Source organism: Choloepus didactylus, chromosome 25, assembly GCF_015220235.1.
Source record: "Choloepus didactylus isolate mChoDid1 chromosome 25, mChoDid1.pri, whole genome shotgun sequence".
Taxonomy (NCBI): Eukaryota; Metazoa; Chordata; class Mammalia; order Pilosa; family Megalonychidae; genus Choloepus; species Choloepus didactylus.
In genome coordinates, this window is record NC_051331.1 from 1,267,030 (window position 1) to 1,287,926 (window position 20,897).

At 63.3% G+C, this 20,897-nt stretch overlaps 3 protein-coding genes across 5 annotated transcripts in view; 2 read left to right on the plus strand and 1 right to left on the minus strand.

The window, feature by feature from the left end:
• The first annotated feature begins 582 nt into the window (after positions 1–582).
• Positions 583–16,070, plus strand: SLC27A1 (solute carrier family 27 member 1). Of its 2 annotated transcripts, none has more exons than XM_037818123.1 (12): positions 583–642; positions 2,070–2,231; positions 8,018–8,412; positions 8,555–8,713; positions 8,783–8,852; positions 9,322–9,413; positions 9,580–9,689; positions 12,984–13,193; positions 13,921–14,047; positions 14,404–14,706; positions 14,826–14,972; positions 15,320–16,070. In XM_037818123.1, exons 2-12 carry the CDS (start codon positions 2,071–2,073, stop codon positions 15,475–15,477), a joined length of 1,932 nt encoding a protein of 643 aa, XP_037674051.1. In that variant the 5' UTR covers positions 583–642; position 2,070; the 3' UTR covers positions 15,478–16,070. The 2 variants fall into 2 exon arrangements, with proteins under 2 accessions (XP_037674051.1, XP_037674052.1); XM_037818124.1 differs by lacking the exon at positions 583–642 and adding an exon at positions 1,273–1,379.
• Positions 16,071–16,218: 148 nt separating this feature from the next.
• PGLS (6-phosphogluconolactonase) lies at positions 16,219–20,891 on the plus strand. Of its 2 annotated transcripts, XM_037818127.1 has the most exons (3): positions 16,219–17,253; positions 19,650–20,631; positions 20,719–20,891. In XM_037818127.1, the coding sequence occupies exon 2, from the start codon at positions 19,864–19,866 to the stop codon at positions 20,590–20,592; it is 729 nt and encodes a 242-aa protein (XP_037674055.1). In that variant the 5' UTR covers positions 16,219–17,253; positions 19,650–19,863; the 3' UTR covers positions 20,593–20,631; positions 20,719–20,891. The 2 variants fall into 2 exon arrangements, with proteins under 2 accessions (XP_037674055.1, XP_037674054.1); XM_037818126.1 differs by having other exon boundaries at positions 19,650–20,891.
• The window catches only part of UNC13A (unc-13 homolog A), a 37,402-nt gene continuing 37,342 nt past the window's right edge, over positions 20,838–20,897 (minus strand). The window contains exon 36 of the mRNA XM_037817899.1: positions 20,838–20,850. Coding sequence (XP_037673827.1) covers positions 20,838–20,850 — 13 coding nt within the window. The remainder of the gene's footprint in view (positions 20,851–20,897) is intronic.

Sequence of the window (20,897 nt, forward strand, 5' to 3'; positions counted from 1 at the left end):
TGGAGAGGGTCCCCTGGTCAGGAGGGGGAAAGGGTGATGGAGGGGAGCAAAAGGGTGGGAGAGGGTGCAGGGAAGTGTAGGGGAGAGAAGGGGGGGCAGGGGGTAGAAAAAGGAGGAGGAGGAGGGGAGAAGGGGGCGGAGCCAGGGGAGGGGGACAGGGGAAGGGGGAGAGGAGAGGAGGAGAGTGGGCAGGGAAGCAAACGCAGGGGCTTCTGCACCCTGACCCCAAGCAGGGGTTTCTGCGGACCTCAGTGCCATCACCGGTGAAATGGGCGACCACTGAGTGGCAGCGCAGGGGGAGCCGCAGCTGTACTTGCCGTCACTGCTGACTCTGCTGACCCTGGCCGAGGAAACCTGGGCCAGGGGCTGGCTCTGGGCCCCCAGTCCACCCACCCGGGGCTGCCCGTGGGGACCAATGGCTGCGAGTCGGGGGGAACCGCCTGCCCAGCCCTGTTCTCCAAGTGGTGCTGGAAGCAGGCCCTGGCCTCCTTCCAAGGAGAGCGCGGGGAAGGGCGGCCAAGCAAGGCCGAAAACAAGCGGGGTGGGCTGGGCTGGGCAGGGGGCAGAGGAGGGGCAGCCGCAGGGGAACCGGGGCAGAGGGGAGCTGCAGCGAGCCCGGAGGGACCAGCCTCGGGGCGCCAGGTCAGCCGGGGGTGGGACACTAGTCCCGGGGCGCCAGGTCAGCGGGCGGCACCAGCCTCGGGGCGCCAGGTCAGCCGAGGGGGGGCCACCAGCCCCGGGGCGCCAGGTCAGCCGAGGGGGGCACCAGCCTCGGGGCACTAGCCCCGGCGAGACGAGGCCTCTCGGGCGCCCGCGCGGGGTTTAGGACCCGGGGTGCGCGTAGGCGGAAGGGCGGGTGCGACCCTGCTGGGCTCCAGGGTACGGGCGAGTCACCCAACAAGGTCCGGGGCCCGGACTTAGGACCAGCTGGTTCTCGAAGTGACGTTTACGACCGAGGGTGCTTTGGGGTCCGGCGCCCCTGGATCCCTCGGGTGCGGGTTCCAGGCCAACCAGCCTCGGAGTTTAGGCGAGGACCTCCCGCCCACCCCCGGGGTGCATTCAGGGCTCGCTGGGCCCCGAAACCGCGCAGGCTTCGGAGTTGGATCAAGGGCAAGCGTGGGAGAGAGTCCGGGAGTCAGCGCGGAAGCCCGTCCCGCCGCGGATCCTGGGGCGCCCGGGGCATCCGCAGCGCGCAGCCGCGATCACGCCCCCAGGCCTCACGTGGTTCTGGACGCACGGGGTGGGTGGGGCGAGGCGTCGTTGCCATGGACACAGAGGCGGGCCTCGGCCGGCCGCTCTAGCCGCAGTCTCGTTGGCCGTCGCCTCTCTGGCCTGGGGCCTCTCGCTGGTTCCGGCCTCCCGGAGGGCCTGGGCGGCAGGTGGGCAGGAGGGATGCGACCAGGCCTAGGCGCGAGGGCGGAGCCGGGGTGGAACCTGTGCCCGGGGGCTCGGGAGGGGCCAGGGGCGGGGCGGGACTAGGCGCGGGGAGAGGCCCGTTCGGGGCGGGGACAGGGGCGGGGCTAGGCGCGGAAAGAGGCCTGTTCGGGGCGGGGCGGGGCCAGGCTCGGGGGCGGGGCCAGGCGCAGGGAGAGGCCCGTTCGGGGCGGGGACAGGGGCGGGGCTAGGCGCGGAAAGAGGCCTGTTCGGGGCGGGGCGGGGCCAGGCTCGGGGGCGGGGCCAGGCGCAGGGAGAGGCCCGTTCGGGGCGGGGACAGGGGCGGGGCTAGGCGCGGAAAGAGGCCTGTTCGGGACGGGGCGGGGACAAGGGCGGGGCCAGCCTCGGGGAGGGGGCGGGGGCCAGGTGCGTGGAGATGCCCGTTCGGGACGGGGAGGGGGCGGGGGTCAGCCTTGGGGCGGGGAAATGGGCGGGACCAGGTGCGGGGAGCGGCCCTTTCGGGGCGGGGCCTGGGCGGGCCGGGCCGGGGGCGGGACCAGCCTCGGGGGCGGGGCCAGGCGCGGGGAGAGGCCCGTTCGGGACGCGGCGGGAGCGGGGCCAGCCTCGGGGGCGGGGCTGCGCTCCTTGCCGGCTCCCTCGGGCCCACCGGGCGCCTCAGCCTCTGGCCTCCGCAGGATGCGGGCCGCAGGTGCGGCCTCCGCGGCCTCGCTGGCCCTTCTGTGGCTGCTGGGGCTCCCGTGGACCTGGAGTGCGGCGGCGGCCCTCGGCGTGTATGTGGGCGGCGGCGGCTGGCGCTTCGTGCGCATCGTCTGCAAGACCGCGCGGCGGGACCTCTTGTAAGTGCGGCGGCTCCGGGCCGGGCGGGGTGTTCCGGGGTCCGGAGGGGCTTGGGCCCTGCGTGGGCGACCGCGGGGGTCTCTGCGGGCAGCTGCAGGGGAGGGTAGTGGTTCCAGGGACGCTCAGAGGGCTGGGAGGCAGGCTCTGCGGGGGCGGCTTGGGGGTCTTTGGCAGCCTGTGGGGGCTCCGGGAAGCCGCGGAGTTTGGGGGTATCTCCGGGGCGTGGTGGCTGTGAGACGTCCCTGGGGGCACTTCAGGGTCTCCGGGGCATTCGCAGGGACACCTGGTGGTTTCTTGTGGCCCCAAGCCACTCTGGGGTCTATTTAGTCTTTCTGGGGGCGGGAGGGCTTTTGGGGAGTCCCTGAAGGACTTCTAGGGTCTCTGAGGGGTGCGTGTCTTCTCCCGGCCATTCGCAGGCTCTTCACGCCAGAGCGCTCTTTGGCAATCTGGGGTCTGTGTGCCACTTTGGGGCTGTTTCGGGTCTGTGAGGAGGTCTCTCTTCCAGCCTGTTCAGGGGGCTCTGGAGACTGCGTCCTCTGGGGTCCTCCTTGGTGGTGTGTGCAGGGATCTTTGGGCAGTTTCTGGGGGTCCTCTTGGGGTGAAAACAGGCATTTCTGGGGGTTCTTGCTGTTGCAAGTCTCAGTAACAGCCACTGTGTGTGAACTCTCACCTTCACAGGCCCATCCCGAGGGAGGCAGGGGGTTGTGAAGCTGGGAAGGGTTCCACGCGGGTTGAGAGGTCAGAGCATTCTAGAACCCACCCTTGCCCAAGGCCTCGCTTGCTCCGGTCACCTCTGCCCCTCCCCTGAGGTCTTTCTGACAGGCAGCTCTGACCTTGCAGCCTGTGTTCCCACAGCCCCCAGCACCCCCAGCCCCGCAGGAGGACTCCTGCCCAGCCCACCTCTAACCTTGCACCTGACCTCAGGCCAGCTCACACCTTCAGGCCCAGGCTTGCCCGGAACACCCTGGTCCCCTTTTGCTGGGTGACACCCTGTAGGTCATTGAAGTTCTCTGCTCCTCACCCTGAGGGCACAGACGGAGATCTGCCGGCCTCAGGCCGCGGTGGCCCTGCGCCCAGCTGAGGCCCAGCACACAGTAGGAGCACAGGTCAGTTTCTGCACAGAGAGCCTTCCCTGCCCCGTGGTCTCATCCAGGCTGTCCCCCCTCCCCCCAGCTCTGCCTCTGGGACCTGGGGTAGCTCAGCCGGCTCTGGCTCCCTGGGGACGTGGCTGGGAGCTGGGTCTGCTCTGGGTCTAGCATAGTAACCAACCCTTCTAGGGTAGGCAGCCTTGGAGACAGCCCCTCGAGTGTGGCCAGGCCCAGTGACTCACTTCCACCGGGCAGAAGTTATTGGAGGTCACTGCTGGGACCTGTGGATTCCATCTTGGGGGCTCTCTCCTGCTCTCCCTTGGGCCACTTGCTATGGGGAGTCCATCTGCTGTGTTGTGAGGCAGCCCTGTGGGGAGGCCCACGTGAGAGCTCGGAACAGACCCTTCCCCAGTGAGCTGTGCAATAACCGCAGCCCTGACACCTTCCCTGCAGCCCCCCGAGAGACCCTGAGCCAGAGCTACCCAGCTGATCCACCCCCACACTCCTGACCCACAGGAACTGTCTTTTGTTTTCCAGCCAGCAGTTTTTTCTTTGGGTTATTTGTTACGCGGCAATAGCTAACTGATGCACCTTGTGTAGGCTTCTCCTTCTCTCAGAGCCCTGTAAAGAAGGGACTCTTGCTAGTCCCATTTTACAGGTGGGTGAACCAAGGCACAGAGAAGTGAGGTCGTTTGCCCGGGGACCCCCAGCTGGGGTAGGGGCAGGGCCCCAGAGCCAGTGCTGTTAGCCCTGCTGCCGTGCTGGGATGGGGACTGCATTTAGGTCTGGAGAGCAGAAAATATTTAAACACCTGACCTCAATTCTCCTAACTGTCCCATGTTTGCTGCATGAACTCTGTGTGCGCTTGCCCTTGCAGTTTCCTCCCCACCCTGGAGCCCTGGGGCTGAAGAGAAAAAACTGGAAGGGGCAGAAAGAGTGGGCTGAGAAGAGCCTGGGAAGGGCCTGGGGCCAGACACTGGCCTCTTTGTCAGTGGGGTGGGAGAAGCTGGGGCCGGGCGCCGTGCCTGCTGCCTGTCTGCGTGGGCATGCTCCAGCGCAGTCAGCTGCCCTCAGTTCCTGTTTCCCAGGGCTGTTTCCCAGTCCCCGCCGATGGCCATGATGCTGCCACCCCTCCTAGGGCTCACAGGGTGCCCTGTCACGCCCACTCACAGGAAGCCCTCAGAGCTGGGCCAGGCACACAGCCAGTACTCAGACATGTCGGTGCTGATGGGCATCAGCTGGCCCTGGCACCAGGGACCACAGACACTGGGTGGCCACGTCTGGTAGTGGTCAGGAGCTTGGCGGCCAGCTGCATCCCTTGGAGACCCATGGGCCATTGCCCACTGAGCTCCAGTTCTTTCCCCGTGAGCTGGTCCTTCAGGAAGCATGCACCAAGCCCTGGCATGTGGGAGGGTGCAGAGTGGCCCACGATGGGGACTTGTGCCGGCTCACCCTGTCCTTCCCTCGCTGTGTGACCTTTCTGAGCCCCGAGCTCACCGTCTGATCCCCAGGACCTTAGGCCCTCCTTAAGGGTGGATGTGGGGTTAGTTCCGCTTGTGTGGCGCATGGAAGCCTGCGGTGACTCCATCTTCACTACTCGGTGTGCTCAGCTGGATGGCCTTGCCGGTGAGCTCTGCAGCTCGTCCCAGCCCCTTCTGGTTGGTCCCATAGCTCACCCTGAACTTGTGGGGGATCCAGGGCCCAGACCCTGCCTTCACCAACACCTGCAAAACAGCCCTTGTGCCCAAGGCTGTAGGCTCTGACCAGGAGGGGAAAGTGCAGACAGCCAACTTCTTAATTGTCTAAGTTTCTACTTATTTTTTTGTAATTGTTTCATTCGTTTGTAACATGCAGCACAAAACCCAAAAGTTATAGAGAGGCTGGCAGCGAGAGCGGCCCCCCTCCCTGCCCCCAGCCCCACAGGTCCCTCCTCAGAGACAGCGCGTGTCCCCTTCCCGAGATAAACGTACAGAAGCGCCTGCAGATCTGCTCCTTCTTCCTGTGCCCTCAAACAGGCATGCATGCCCCATCATCTTCCTCACCAGCGTTTTGCTTTCTTCTTCCCGTTTCCATGTTGTAATTTTTATTTTTCTCAAAGTCTTGCAAGCATTAAAGTGGAAGTCTCAGAGTCCGTGGAAGCAGGCCTGCTGTCCCACCTCTCACCCACGTTTTTCCTTGCCTGGCAGAACCGTCTCCCCTCTGAGTCCTCTGGCATTTGCCCCCAGATCTCTAAATGGGTTATGAGACCACAGCGTGCTAGCTTCAGTTTGAAGCCGTGTTTGAGGCGCTTGCTCCTGTGGGCCTGGGGACAGAGGTGTGCTCACACCTGGCCTCTCCATGTGGCCTGAGCTTCCTGACAGCCTGGTGCTGGGTTCCCACACTGGGGTCCTGAGAGGACAGGGCACATGCTGGGGAAGCTGTCCACTTTACAGCCCAGCCTTGTGGGGCTTACGGCTTCGTTTCTGCCGTGCTCTACTCAGGGGACACACGTCGCTAAGCTCGAGGTGTGGGAAACAGGCCTCACATTTGAAGGAGGATCAAGAGTTTGCAGACATGTTTTAAAGCAGCCACAGTGAGCAGAAGTGGGCAGACCAGGAGGGCTGCCTGGAGGAGGCGATGTCTGACCTGTGCTGGGAAGGAGGAGGAGGAGCTACTGGGGGCAGCGCATTTTCTTCCAGCAAAGGCCCCGAGACAGGAGCCCGTGTGGCGTGCTGAAGGGAAGGAGGGGTGGAGGGTGCTGTGTGGCGTCGAGAAAAGTATGAAGCAGGGGCCAGGGAGGGGCATGCAGTGGTGGGCGTAGTAAGACAGGGCTCCAGGAATGGCTGCCTGAGAAGGAGGGTGATGGAGGGGGCGATGGAGGTGATGGAGGGGGTGATGGAGGGGCAATGGAGAGAGAGATGGGGTGATGGGGTGATGGAGGGGGAGATGGGGTGATGGAGGGGGAGATGAAGGGGGATATGGAGGTGATGGAGGGGGAGATGGAGGTGATGAAGGGGTGATGGAGGGGGAGAGGTGATGATGGAGAGGGTGGGGGTGATGGAGGGGGAAATGGAGGGGGTGAAGGAGTGGGGGAGAGATGGGGGCATGGAGGAGGAGGGGAGCAGACCCAGGGCTTCGCAGCAGGTGGTAAATTCTCAGGGTCAGCCCTTCCCAGACTGAGCCAAGTCTCGCCCACCCCCTACCTTTTCCCTGCAGGCTGTGGGACCCTGGGAGGCCTCATGGGCAGGGCCGGGTCTTGGGGGGAGGCAGGAGTCTGTCTGTGCTGGCCATGGGGAGGGGCAGGGGCTCTGGGTCAGCCCTGGGGCTGCTGACCGGCCTTGGGGCTGTGCTGAGCCCAGCGGGTGCCGTGCTGGGGGCCTGGGCTTGGAGTGGGGTACCCAGAAGGCTCCTGGGGGGCACAGCTCAGGGTGACCCACGGGGGAGTGTGGGCAGGTACTGGGCGAGGGGGTGAAGGGGCTGCAGGACCCCAGCCTGTCCAGGGGTGGCCCTGGGGCTGCAGGGAAGCCAGCTGTCCTCTCACTGGGCTCTGCATCAGGGAATCTTCCTCCTTGCCTCTGACTCAGTATTTTCACCATGAGGGTGGGTGTTTGACCCAAGCAGAGAGCCGCATAAATCTCGGAACTCTCATTTCTGGAGACCCAGGGGGCTGGCGGCCAGGGGGTCTCTCCCACACCCCATGTGTGGGCTGAGAGCCCCCTGGCCCAGCCCTGTCCCCCAGAACTTGCCTCCCATCCCCCCTCACCCTACTCCAGCCACACCAGTCCCCTTGCTGGTCTCCACCCCCCCCCCCGACCGTGGCCGCCCCAGGGCCTTTGCACAGGCTGTGCCTCTGCGGACACTCCCAGCTCTCCCCACGCTGCTCCTTCTGGCCTTGCCTTCCCACCTCTCACAGCCTGGCCACATCCACAGGCCACGAGAGCAGAACCCATTCGTCTCCACTCACTGCTGCACCCCCAGAGCCAAGCACAGTGACTGGGGCTCAGCGGTGCTGGTCCACACTGGTGCTGAGTTCACTGTGCCCTGCGGAGTCAGGGACGCAGCGGGGTGGGAGGATGGAGTTCATAACAGCTTTGACCTTGAAGCCAGATCAGGGCAAGGGGGGCAGAGCCAAGAGCACAGTGTGTATGGGTCAGCGAGAGGCAAGATGCCGTAACAAACACCCCCAGGCACAATTCAGTGTTCTAGGGCTCAGCAGGTGCCTGGGACACGATGCTCTCCTTGATCTCCTGTACTGGGAAATTCTGGATTTCTTGGTTCTGTCAGAAAAAGGAATTCTTGCTTGGTCTTTTTAAAAGGTCGTTTTTCAGGGGTCTAGCAACCCATGCGGACGTGGCCACTTGGCTCCATATGGTCACTCAGTGTCACTCCTGCCTGGCGCCTACAGGTGCCTCTTCAGCCTCCCTGGGCTGGGGCCAGTCCAGCCTCTGCCACTGGCCATCAGTGACCTCGGGCAGGCGGACCTGGAGGAGCCACGGGCCAGGCAGGGGGTGGGGGTGTCCGGGTGCGTTTGTCGGGTGTCCCAGAAGAGAGAAGTGATGAGGGGATTGGCCGGCTTCCCAGGGGTGCGGAGCCCGCTGAGGAGAGGCCGAGGACAGGCTGGGTGCGGCTTCTGGAGTCACCATCTCACTGACCCCCAGCCTCCTGGGGTGGGGGTCTGAAGCTGGGTCGCCCCCTGACGCGGACCCCTCTCCCCACAGTGGCCTTTCGGTGCTGATCCGCGTGCGCTGGGAGCTCCGCGCCCACCGCCGCGCCGGCCGCACCATCCCGAGCATCTTCCAGGCGGTGGCGCAGCGACAGCCCGAGCGCCTGGCATTGGTGGACGCGGGCAGCGGCGCGCGCTGGACCTTCGGGCAGCTGGACGCCTACTCCAACGCGGTGGCCCGCCTCTTCCTGCAGCTGGGCTTCGCGCCGGGCGACGTGGTGGCCCTCTTCCTGGAGGGCCGGCCCGAGTTCGTGGGACTGTGGCTGGGCCTGGCCAAGGCCGGCGTGGAGGCCGCGCTGCTCAACGTCAACCTGCGGCGCGAGCCCCTGGCCTTCTGCCTGGGGGCCGCGGGCGCCAAGGCCCTGGTCTTCGGTGGGGAGCTGGGAGCCGGTGAGCAGGGCGCCTGGGCGGGGAGACGGGGGCGCCGGGGCGGGGCTGGGGGAGCTTGGACCGGGAGACGGGGGCTCCTGGGAGGGGAGATGGGTCCCCAGGCGCCTGCGCGGCTGCAGGTGACGCGCGTGTGCGGCCGCAGCGGTGGCTGAGGTGAGCGGGCAGCTGGGGAAGAGCGTGCTCCGGTTCTGCTGCGGGGTCCTGCCCGAGGGCGCGGCGCCCGACGCCCGACTCCTGGACCCGCTGCTGCAGGAGGTCTCCACCGCCCCGCTGGCCCCACCGCCCGCCAAGGGCATGGATGGTGAGTGCGGGGGGGGACCTTCCCGGCTCCCGCGGCCGCGCCGGCGCCCCAACACCCCCTCTCTCGCAGACCGCCTGTTCTACATCTACACCTCGGGGACCACCGGGCTGCCCAAGGCCGCCATCGTGGTGCACAGCAGGTGGGCCTCGGACCCCACCCGGGAACCCCGCGGCCCTCCCAGGGCCGGCCGGGGGCGGGAAAGGCACTACCCCCGGCCACACGCCCCGCCCCTCGGGGGACAAACGCACACGCAGCTGCCCGCCTCTGCCCCGGTGCTGCCCCGACCTCCCGGCTTCAGGGAGCTGGAAACCCGCAGCCCGGCCGGGACCACTGCCCGCCTGCTTTTCTCCTCTTCTTCGGTCCTCAGCCCGACGCCAGGCTGCTTGTGGCCCCAGGGTCCCCCCACCCACTGCGAGACCCCGCCCTGCCTGGCTCCTCCCCTCCCCATCCTCGCCACCTCGCACCACCCGCCAATCATTTCTCCACTCGCCGCCCGGCAGTTCCACCCGCGGCCTGAGGGCCGGTGGGAGCGGAGCTGGCTCTGCCTGGGCCCCGCGGTGTGCCCCACGCCCGCGCGCCCCACCCCGCCCTCCCTGCCCTGCCCGCAGGTACTACCGCATCGCCGCCTTCGGCCACCACGCCTACCGCATGGGGCCCTCGGACGTGCTCTACGACTGCCTGCCCCTGTACCACTCGGCAGGTGCCGGGGCGGGGATGGGGGCGCGTGGGGGAGATGGTGGGCAGGGCGGCGAATGGGGCCTCAGGCCAGGAGCGAGGCGGGACGGGGTGGGAGGGTGTCAGCGGACTGCAGGGTCCCGGGTGGGGTGGGGGCGGGGCCGGGGCCCCTCACCCACAGCGCTCCGCAGGGAACATCATGGGCGTCGGGCAGTGTGTCCTGTATGGACTGACCGTCGTGCTGCGCAAGAAGTTCTCGGCCAGCCGCTTCTGGGACGACTGCGTGCAGCACAACTGCACGGTCAGGACGCCTCCCACCCCTCCTCTCTCGGGGCCCCCGGGGCGAAGGAGGTCACATGTGCTTGCTCGGGAGAACGCATGGATCCTGTTTTGCGGCTGGGGAAACTGAGGCTGGGTTGCAGCTGGGACTGGGCCCCGGGTGCCCCTAGACCCCAGGGTTTTTACCCGCTAGTGACTGTGAGGAAGGGACCCAGGTGGGAGTCAGCGCCCTGGGCCTGGAAGGCCGTTAGGGCCGCGCTGGGAGCTGGGGAGACCCTTCGTCCCTGGGTGCTGGGGGAAATGGGGTGCCAGCACCTTCCCCAGGAGGCACAGCCTGAGCGAGCAGGGCGTGTCCGGAGGAGGGGACAGGTGAGGCCCGGGGCGCTGACTCCCCCTCGCTGGGGAGGGCTTTGGGGGGCTCTGGGCTGAGAACCTGGAGACTGCAGCTGTCGAATGCACCTCCTTCCGCTCTCGAGGATGTCGTTCTGACTGGGGCCTCGGGAAGGACGCTAATCGACTTAAAATGCCAAATGGCATCTTGAGGTCTTTTAACTTAATTCTTGGAAGTTTCAAACGCACACAAAGGGACAGAAAAGTAGAGGGGATCCCGTGACCTGACCCAGCCCAGCAAGCCTCAAACAGGCTGTCCTGCCCCCCAGTCTCCCCTTCCCAGTGCTTTGAAGCAGCTCTCGCTGCGTGCACACATACTTTACTGACACCTCTAAAAGATGATGTTTTCAAACTTTAAAAAAACTGAGATGAAATTCACATAATATAAAACTAACAGCTTTAATGTAAACAGTACAGTGCTGTTAAGAAGTTCTCGATGTCGGGCAACTGTCAATCCACCCAGTTCCAAACCCCCAGAAGGAGACACAGTTGGCGACCCCCAGCCCCCCTGCTCCCTCCCCAGCGCCCACAGCCACTGATCTCTCTGCCTGTGGGTTTGCCTGTTCTGGAAGTTCCCGTGGGTGGGAGCACACAGCAGGTGACCTTTAGTATCCCCAGACTACTGCCCCCCGAGGTAAGCCCTGTAACATCTCATGGCCCAACGGGGACAGTGACTTCTGCCCCACAGGCCCCGGGGTCTCACCCTTCAAAACTTGAATTTTAAGAATCAGCCTCTAGATAAACCCCACACATTGGGACTGTTTAACACATGCTTTGAGGATCGTCTTATTTGTGGGTGCCCTTTGTCTCTCCTTGTTTCCCTCTTGCACTTTATTTACCGAAGGAGCCGAGTTGTTTGTCCATCAGCGTTTTCCCGGTCGCGGTGCTGTGACGGCGTCCCCGGCCAGTCCCGTCACCCGTTCCTCTGTCGCCCCCCCCCCCACCGTGCCCAGGGTTTCCCACCGCGGCTGACATGGGGGCTGCTCGCTCCTCGTGGCGGGGCCGGCCCGCGCCTTCTAGGATGTCAGGCACCCTCCAGGAGCCCTGCGCCTGCTGTGCATCTGCTTCACATCCCATGCTTTGGGCATGAGTCCCTGGAGGGTGGGGCCGCGTGGGTGCCCCTTTTTCCTCTGTCCACCTCATTGCCAGAAGCAGGATCCCTGGCCCGAAGAGAAGGGGCCAGGGGCTGTTTCAGGATCGGGGGTGGAACCCTCAGAGGTCAGGTTCATGAGGACACGGAGAAAACAAGGGCGTGGCTTTGGGGAAACCCCCTCTGCTTGTAGGGAGGGGCTACTGTTGGCAGCTGTGGCCTCCCGGAAGTTGTCAGGCAGGGGGTCAGGCATCCACGTCTCCCCAAACCCACACAGGGCCCGTGGTCACCCCGGGCTCCACCGCTGCTCGCAGCGAGGGCACAACACACGCAACTGGGAGGTCACGGCCTGTGACACGTGGCATCCGCCTTTAGCCGGGGTCCAGGTGGACGTTTGTGTTCAGCACATGGACACAGCCTCTGGGCCTCAGGGTCATGGATATCACCCTGCTGGCCCTGACGGCGGCCAGGTTCTCCCCCAGCCCAATTTCTGAAGAGGAAAGGGAACTGAGTGCTGAGGTCTGCCTCTGGACAAGTAGGTGGGTGAACCTGGGGGGCAGCCCCATATTTAGGCAGGACTTTGTCAGCGGAAAGGAACCAAAACCCTGATCCCCTCCCCCAACTCAACTCTGGCTTTCTGAAGGAATGGGAGTCCACACGGGGCCAGTGTCAGGCACAGCTTGATCAAGGAGGGCCTCCGTTTCTTGCCTTCCTCTAGGCTCCCTTCTCCAGTGGTGCTTCCTACCCCCTCCCATTTGTCCTGGAGGGTCTCCAGCTGTAGTGGAGAAAAAGGACTTCTCTCTTCCCACAGGTCAATTAACAGTCTTGGGGCAGGGCTGAGCTATTTGGCGTCTCATGCCTGCCCCTGGAGGTGGGGTGGGGGGACAGTAGCGTCTCCCTCATGGTCAGCAGCTGGGGGACCCAGGGGGTACCATGTCCCCCCTCTGGGCCTCTGTCTCCTTCATGGGGTGTTGGGAAGAGTAGAGGGCAACGTGGGGGGGTGGGCGGGGCTGTGGGGGGTTCCTCCTCGGCAGCTGGCCTGCATGTTGAGTGTTTAGTGAACCCCGACTTGGGCTCAGCCAGGGTGTGGGGACAGCCGCGCTGCTCAGTGGTGTTTGAGCCGAGACCCGAGGGCAGAGCATGGAGGAGCCCGTGGGGGCCGTGCGGCCGAGCTGGAAGATGCCTGGGCTCGAGTCCACTCCTGCCCCTATAGCTTGTGGCCTCCCAGGCTCTGTTTCACTATCCATGAAATGAGAAATGTCATCACCGAAGCCAACCTTTATCTCAGGGGCACATGGGAGATCCGGGAGGGACCCCAGGGAGCCCTGGTGGGGGCCGGGGACGTGAGGCCAGGAGGGGAGTCTGCATGGTGCCCACGAGCAGGCAGCATGGCAGGCACAAGGCTTAGTTCCGCTGGGGCCTCAGGGAGACAGCTGCCAGCTCACGCCTCCACGTGTCCCCACCCCAGGGCGGGGGTTAATCCTGCCCTGGTCTGTCCGTCCACCTGTGGTGAGCTGAGGCTGCCATGGGGCGTCCGCTCTCAAGCACATCCCCTCCCCCCAACACCCACCCCGAGTTCCCAGGAAGCAGCAAGGGGCTTGGGGGGCAGGGACCGTATCACCCCGATGGCATGTTTGGCTCCTGGCAGAAACTGAGCAAGCAGCTGGCATAAATGGTGCAGGTGTCACTGGGGCTCGTTTTATTGTCATCCTGGGGCGGTTTCTCTTGTCTCTGGCCTGGCCCTCAGCTGCCCAGGAGGCGCCGGCTGGTGTGTGCACACCCCTCCCCCCCCACCCCTGTGACGGGGAGCTCACTACCTGAGTGTCTGTCCCCCAGGTGGTCCAGTACATCGGAGAGATCTGCCGCTACCTGCTGAAGCAACCGGTGCGTGAGGCGGAGAGCCAGCACCGCGTACGCCTGGCAGTGGGCAACGGGCTGCGCCCCGCCATCTGGGAGGAGTTTGTCCAGCGCTTCGGCGTGCGCCAGATCGGCGAGTTCTACGGGGCCACCGAGTGCAACTGCAGCATAGCCAACATGGATGGGAAGGTGGGGGTGGCTCAGCCTCCCCACGCCCTGGTGGTCCCACATGGGGGTGACGGCGGCTGCCCCAGCCCCGCCTTGGTCCCTGAGTGGGGTGTGGTGGGAGCAGCGCTCAGGGATCAGGGCTGTGCCGGGCGCTGGATCCCTCCTGCGGCCGCATCTCGCAGCCTGCCTGGGCCTCCATGTCCCGGTTGGTGAACTGGGCAACGGTGTCATCAGCTCCGCAGCCAGCATTGTGAGCTGTGACCCTCGACACCTCCCTCCTGCCTGGGTACGACCTCCTAGGCCCAAGGCTGAGGACAGACCACGAGTGGGATCACGGCCATAGTCAGAACAGGCGCTGGCCGGATTGTCTCTCCTGCTCGCTGTCTGGGGGGACACTTGGCCCCGGGCTTGCTGCCGCAGCAAACACGCCCCGCAGTGGGCAGTAGCACCGACATGCTGGTGGGAGCAGGGAGGGCAACCGACAGGGTCCGAGGTCAGGGGCTCTGCCATTGAACCCACGTGGTGTCCACTGCCTGCCTGGAGGAGCCTGGAGCACTTTGGGGGCAATGCAGCCCGCGGGTCTCCTAAGGGGAGTGGGGGGCGGGACGCGGCCCTTACACGCTGTTTGTAGACGGCCCCGGACCACAGAGCTGGGACAGGGCGTGCGGCAGGCTCTGGGGTAGCCGGGGTGTGGGCAGTAGTGTTGGGAGGGTCCCCGGGCTGCTCACCAACTGGCCCGCCCGTCCAGGTGGGCTCCTGCGGCTTCAACAGCCGCATCCTGCCCAGCGTGTACCCGATCCGGCTGGTGAAGGTCAACGAGGACACGATGGAGCTGGTGCGGGACGCCCGCGGCCTCTGCGTTCCCTGCCAGACTGGTGAGCGGCGTCTACCCGGCCCTGCCCCTGCCCACCCCATCCCTGCCAAGCCCCGCCCCTACCCCGTCGAGTCCCGCCCCTGCCCAACCCCCATCCAAGCCCCGCCCCTGTCCAGCCCCCACCCAAGTCCCAGCCCGGCCAAGCCCCTCCCCTGTCCCGTAAAGCACCGCCCCGTCCGACAAGCACCTCCCCCTACCAAACCGAGCCCCGCCCCGTCAAGCACCGCCCCTGTCCAGCCCCCATCCAAGCGCCAGCCTGACCAAGCCCCGCCCCAGCCCGCCAAGCCCCGCCCCAGCCCCGTCCGGCCGAGCCCCGCCCCGCCCCCGCCCTCCCGCCGCTGAGCGCGCCGTCCGCAGGCGAGCCCGGCCTCCTCGTGGGCCAGATCGACCAGCAGGACCCGCTGCGGCGCTTCGACGGCTACGTCAGCCCGAGCGCCACCAGCCGAAAGATCGCCCACAGCGTCTTCCGCAAGGGCGACAGCGCCTACCTGTCCGGCGACGTGCTGGTGATGGACGAGCTGGGCTACATGTACTTCCGCGACCGCGGCGGGGACACGTTCCGCTGGCGCGGGGAGAACGTGTCCACCACCGAGGTGGAGGCCGTGCTGAGCCGCCTGCTGGGCCAGGCCGACGTGGCCGTGTATGGGGTGGCCGTGCCAGGCAAGCCGGGGAGCCCGGACCCCGGGGCCGCCCCTCGCGCCCGCCGGGCCGCGCTTCCGGGCCCGTTTGGGGGTGTCCGGCCCCGGGCGCGGGGGTCCCTCAAACAGGCCTCTCCCCAGGAGTGGAGGGCCGAGCGGGCATGGCGGCCATCGCGGACCCGCAGGCCCAGCTGAGCCCCGACGCGCTGTACCGGGAGCTGCAGAAGGTGCTGGCGCCCTACGCCCGGCCCGTCTTCCTGCGCCTGCTGCCCCAGGTGGACACGACAGGTGCGCCGCGCTCTCGCCGTTCCGTTTCGCCGTCGCGCTCTGGTTTGCAGCCCGGCCCGGCCCTGCCCTTACATCTAGAAAACAGCCCGAGAGGCTGACAAAGCGTTTGTTACCGACCGGGGCCGGCCGGATTCGCCTGGGGCAGTTGGCTGAACCCTGAAACCTCCTGGCCCACCCGGCATCCTGGGCAAACGGGGTGGTCAGCGTGGGCTCTGGAGGAGGGGGTACGGAGCCGGGATCTAGGACCCAGTGGGGAGAGGGTCCCAGCCGAGGGGACGGCTGGGCGAAGCCCCAGGAGGACGGTGGGGGCCCCGACAGCCCCTTGCCAGCCCCCCCGCCCCCCACAGGCACCTTCAAGATCCAGAAGACACGGCTGCAGCGCGAGGGCTTCGACCCGCGGCAGACCTCGGACCGGCTCTTCTTCCTGGACTTGAAGCAGAACCACTACCTGCCCCTGGACGAGGCTGTCTACGCCCGCATCTGCTCCGGTGCCTTTGCCCTCTGACCCCTCGCCCTCCTGCGGATCTCTCTGGAGCTGGAGCCCCCGCAGTCACCCTGGGCTGTCCTGCCCCCGCCTGGACTCCACGCAGGCCTTGCCTTCCTGCCCAGTGGAGGAGCTGGGGGTCTGCCCATTTCCCCAGGAGTGGGGCATCAGCAAGGACCCTGGGCCAAGTCTCCTGGGGCCGAGTGCATTTTGTGCGTCTTCATCCCTGGAGGCCCTCCTGGTCCCTCCTCGTGCTGTGGAAGCTTCCAGAACTGACTGTGACTGCTTGGACAGCCCCACCATCCACCCCTGCCCTGAGCCTGTTCAGGCCTGTTCTGGCGGCTCCTCCCAGTGGGGCCCCGAGGATGGCTCGGCCGAGCCTGGGGCTGCGCGTGGTTGCTCGGAGGCTCTGGTGGCCCCCCGGGTGTCTCCGTCCAAGCAGCCGCTGGGGGCGCTGCCAGAGCGGAGGGCAATGGGGTCTCCTGCCCTGCGGCGGCCTCATCGGGTGACTGCCCTGGGCGGCGGGCCGAGACTGACCCGCACTGTTTAACCTTTTCTCGCCTGAGATTTTGTTTCCTAGTTGAGTGTGAGAAATAAACCTGCGGAGCCTCGGTTCCTGGAGGAGCCTGTCGTTCGCATCTGCTCGGATTCGCTTCCGAGGTGTTCACAACCAACGTGGCCTCTCTCGGCGCCCCCCGCGGGGGCAGCAGCCACCCAGCAGCCTCTGTGCCTCCCCGGGGGCTCCGGCAGGTGTGGCCATCTGAGCCAGACACGAGCCCAAGGCCCGCACCCCAGCCCCCGCGGCCTCACGACTGGACCAGGGTCCGTGTTGGAGCCGCGGGAAGCCTGTGAGGTGTCTTGGGGGTGGTCCCGGTGGCCCAGAGTGGCGCAGGGAGGGGAAGGAAGTGGCTGCCCAGTGGACGCTCGGTGGCGGCAGCTTGGCTTCAGCCAGAGGAATTGTGACGACGCTCAGAATTCACTGTGGAATTAATCAGCACACTCAGGGTTTTAGAACGTGTTAGGGTTTACAGAGCAATTGAGCAGCAAGGGCAGGGTTCCCACGTGCGCCCGCCCCGCACCCCAGGCCCCCTGTAATTAACACCTGCACCCTGTGGCCCCCTCAGGACTGAGCGCTGACTGAGGGTCTCGGCCCGGGAGGGACATGCCCGAGCCATGCCCACCCCCGTCCTCCCCGGACCCGTCATTTCACTGTCCCCGTAGCGTCGCCTTTCACAGAATGTCCTGTAGTTGGCTCAGGACGTGGCCTTTCCAGATCGGCTTTTATGAGTGAGCAAGAAGCTTTCAGCGCCCTCTGAGTCACATGGGGCTTGATGGTTCTCTGCTTTGCGTCTGCCCAATGGGAAGTTCCGTGCCCTGCCTTGAGGACGGCAACCAGCAGTCCCCAGCCCCCTTTGAGGCCCCCCAGCAGGACACCCCTAGGGGCTGGGCAGGGAGGATGGCGGAGGGAGGAGCTGCAGGGGCAGCCGTCCTGGTGTCCTGGGGCCCAGCAGGCGACCCCGGCCTTCTCAGACGGTGGGCTGGTGCTGCCTCCCGGGCCTGCCAGCTCCTGTGGTTTTCTTTCCTTTTTATATTCTGGTGAAATACATAACATAGAAATAATTTTAATCATTTTAAGTGGACAATTCTGTGACATTAAGTACACTGACAATGTGGAGTAACTTTCACCTCTATTTTCAGAACCTTCCATCACCCAAAACAGAAACTCAAACCCACTTAGCAGTAACTCCCCATCCGTCCTCCCACCACTCCTGCCTTCTGTCTCTGAATTTGCTTGTTGTAAGTATTTCACATAACAGAAATCATGCAATACCTGCCCTTTTGTGTCTGGCTTCTTTCACTCAATGTGATGCCTTTGCATTTCCCCCAGTTGCAGTGTGGACCAGAAAGTCTTTTTATGGCTGAATGATCTTCCACTGTGTGTGTGGACATTTCGTTGATCCATTTGCCTGTCGGACACTTGGGGCTTGTGTGAATAATGCTGCTGTGGACATTGGTATAAAAATGTCTGAATCGCTATTTCCAATTTTTTGAGTACCTAGAGTTAATTCACGTACCATAAAATTCACCCTTTAAAAATTTATGATTTAATGTGTTTTGGTATATTCACGGAGCTGTGCAACCACCACCCATCTAAGTTCCAGAACATTTTCATCAGTTCAGAAAGAAAGGACCCTCTCCACTCTGCCTCCCCTCCAGCCCCAGGCAACCCCCAATCTACTTCCATCTCTGATCTGCCTGTTCTGGGCAACCCAATTACACAGGGTCGGACAGTACGTTTGTCAGACTTCTTCCACTCGGCATCATGTTTTCAAGATTCATCCATATCGTAGCATTTACTTCATTCCTGTCCATTAATGAATTAACGTTTTGTTGTATAGGTACACATTTTTATTTATCCATTCAACAGTGATGGACATTTGAGTTGTCCCCACTTCTCAGCTATTACGAATAATGCTATGAATATTTGTGTACGAGATTTTGCATGGACCTATGTTTTCAGTTCCCTTGGGTAGGTGCCCAGGAGTGGAATTGCTGGGTCAAATGGTAACTCTGTTTAACCTTTTCAGGAACTGCTGCAGCATTTTACATACCCTCTGGCAATCCAGGAGAGTTCTGTTTTTTCCACATCTCACCAGCACTTGTTACTGTCAGTCTCTTTTAACATGGCCATTCTAGTGGTTATGAAACAGCATCTCACTGTGGTTTGGATTTGCATCTCCCTAATGTCTATCACGTTGAACATTTTTTCATGCCTCTTTTGGCCATTTGTAATATCTCCTTTGGAGAAATATCTGTTCGTTTCCTTTACCCATTTTTAATGGTATTGTCTTTTTACTGTTGAGTTGTGAGAAATCTTTATTCTGTATACTAGACTCTTACTAGCGATGATTTGCAAATATTTTCCTCCTTCTGTGGGTGTCTTTTGACTTCCTGGATGATGTCCCTTGATGCATAACGCTTTTTAATTTTGATAAAATCCAATTTATCTAGTTTCTTTTGCTGCTTGAGTGTTTGGTGTTATACCTAAGAAAGTAATCCAAGGTCACAAAAATGTATACCTGTTTCCTTCTAAGAGTTTTATAGTTTGGGTTGTTACTTTTAGATCTTTCGATCTGTTTCAATTTAGGTTTTATATATGGTGTGAGGTAGGGAGTCTGTACTGGTTTTCTATCTGCTGTAACAGATTATCGCCAGCTCAATGGCTTGTAACAAAACCAATTTATAACCTTACAGCTTTGGATGTCAGTGGTCCAGGGTGGGTCCCACTGGGCTAAAGTTGAAGTCTGCAAGGCTGTGACCCCCCTAGAGGTGCTAGGGGAGACTGTTCCCTGCACCTCCTGAGCTCCTTGGCTCAGGCCCCCACCTTCCAGTCAGCAAGTCAGGCTGAGCCCTTCTCACACAGCCATGTGCTGCTGCTCCACCTCCCCCCACTTCAAAGAACGCTGCGGCCAGCCGCCATGGGCTCAAACAAACATGCAGAACCCCTCCTTACTTTACGGTTGGCTGATTAGCAACCAAACTCCCCCTTGCCAAGCAGCCTCAGGTATTCCAACTCCAGGGTCTGGGACACAGCATCTGAAGGATCCCAACTCCGTCTCCCACAAGGCCTGGCTTCATTCTTTTGCGTGTGGGTCTCTGCTGCCCCAGCACCACTTGATACCTTGTCCAAAGTTAATGGACATAAACATACAAGTATATTTCTGGCCTCGGTTCTTATCCATTGGTCTGTGCGTCCATCCTTACGCCAGAACCATGAACCTTGATTACTGTTGCTCTGCAGTAAGTTTTGAAATTGGGAAGTGTGAGTCCTCCAACATTGTTCTTTTTCAAGACTGGGTAGTTTGTGTCCTTTGCATTTCCATGGGTTTTAGGATCAACTTCTGCAAAAGGCTACTGGAATTTCCATCTGGATTGCAATGAATCCATCCATCACTTTGGGGAGTACTGCATATTAACAGACCTTCCAATCCAAGACATGGGATGGCTTTCCATTTATTTAGAGCCTTAATTTCTTTCCACATTATTTGCTTTTCAATGTACAAGTCTTGCACTTCTTTTGTTAAATTTATTACTAAATATTTTATTGTTTTTGATGTTGTGAATGGAGCTTTCTTAATTTGGTACAGATTTTAAAGACGCACTAGGTATGAGACTCCTTACTCTCCTTGCAGATTGCACTACAGTCCACCGTCCGGCTCCCCAGGCCCACCACGCCACCCTGTCTCGGCCCTCGGCCCGGGCTGCTCCCTGGAACACCCCCATCACCCGAGGCCCACCTGCCCCCACTGGGGGCTCCTCCAGGCAAGAGACGGGCCGGGGGCCCCGCTGGGTCCTCAGAGAGCTTTTGCTGAAGGAGCACCCCCCGCCCACCCTGTGCCAGATAAGATGCTTGGGAGGGATTCCGGCCCTCGGAGAGCTTATGTTTCAATAAGACAAGAAACACGAGGGACGACGGCAGGACTTGGGAGACCACCGCCCACGCCCGGATCCTGCCCGGCGCTCACAGACCTGACCCGACCGCCGCCCGGCCCCGCCGAGGCGTCACTCGCGAGACTGCGCATGCGCCGAAGCAGTTCCCGCAACCCTACTCAGGCCTTCGGGGCGGGGCCGACCTTCGCGCAGGCGCACGGCGGCCTCCCGGAGCGCTGCCGCCTCCCCGCCGCCACCGTCGCCATGGCCGCGCCGGCCCCGGGCCTCATCTCGGTCTTCTCGAGCCCGCAGGAGCTGGGCGCGTCGCTGGCGCAACTGGTGGTGCAGCGGGCGGCGTGCTGCCTGGAAGGGACCCGCGCCCGCTTCGCGCTCGGCCTGTCGGGAGGCAGCCTCGTCACGCTGCTGGCCCGCGAGCTGCCCGCCGCCGCCGCTGCCACGGGGGCTGCGGGTCTCGCGCGCTGGACTCTAGGCTTCTGCGACGAGCGCCTCGTGCCCTTCGAGCACGCTGAGAGCACGTACGGCCTCTATCGGGTGAGAGCTACGGGGGCCACCAGGGGACACGCCATGCAGGCTGCGCCCGCCGCCGAATGCCGGCTACGGGGGCCGCCTTGGGACATACTGAACGGGCCGCGCCCACCGTCCGATGCCGGCTACCGGGCCGCCACGCCCTCCTCCTTCCTCTAGCCGCGGGGTCTGGCCACGGCCCCTGCCCTCCGCCTCTGTCCGGGGAAGCCCAGGAGGAGGGAGCGGCCCGGTGGAGGGCGGGAGACGGCCCCGCAGAGTTCGGTCCGCCCGGCTCGGCCTCCCGGGCGCTGCGGGATCGGGGTCCCCCGGGGCGGGGGTCGCGGAGCCCGGGAGGCCGAGGCCCGTCCTCAGAGCGGAACCGGAAGCGCTTCTTTCTGTGCTTTGCGTGACTTTTTAAAATTTACTTAATTTTTTAATCTGAAAATCGAGGTGGGCAAGTAACAGGAATCGGACCAAACCCTCGA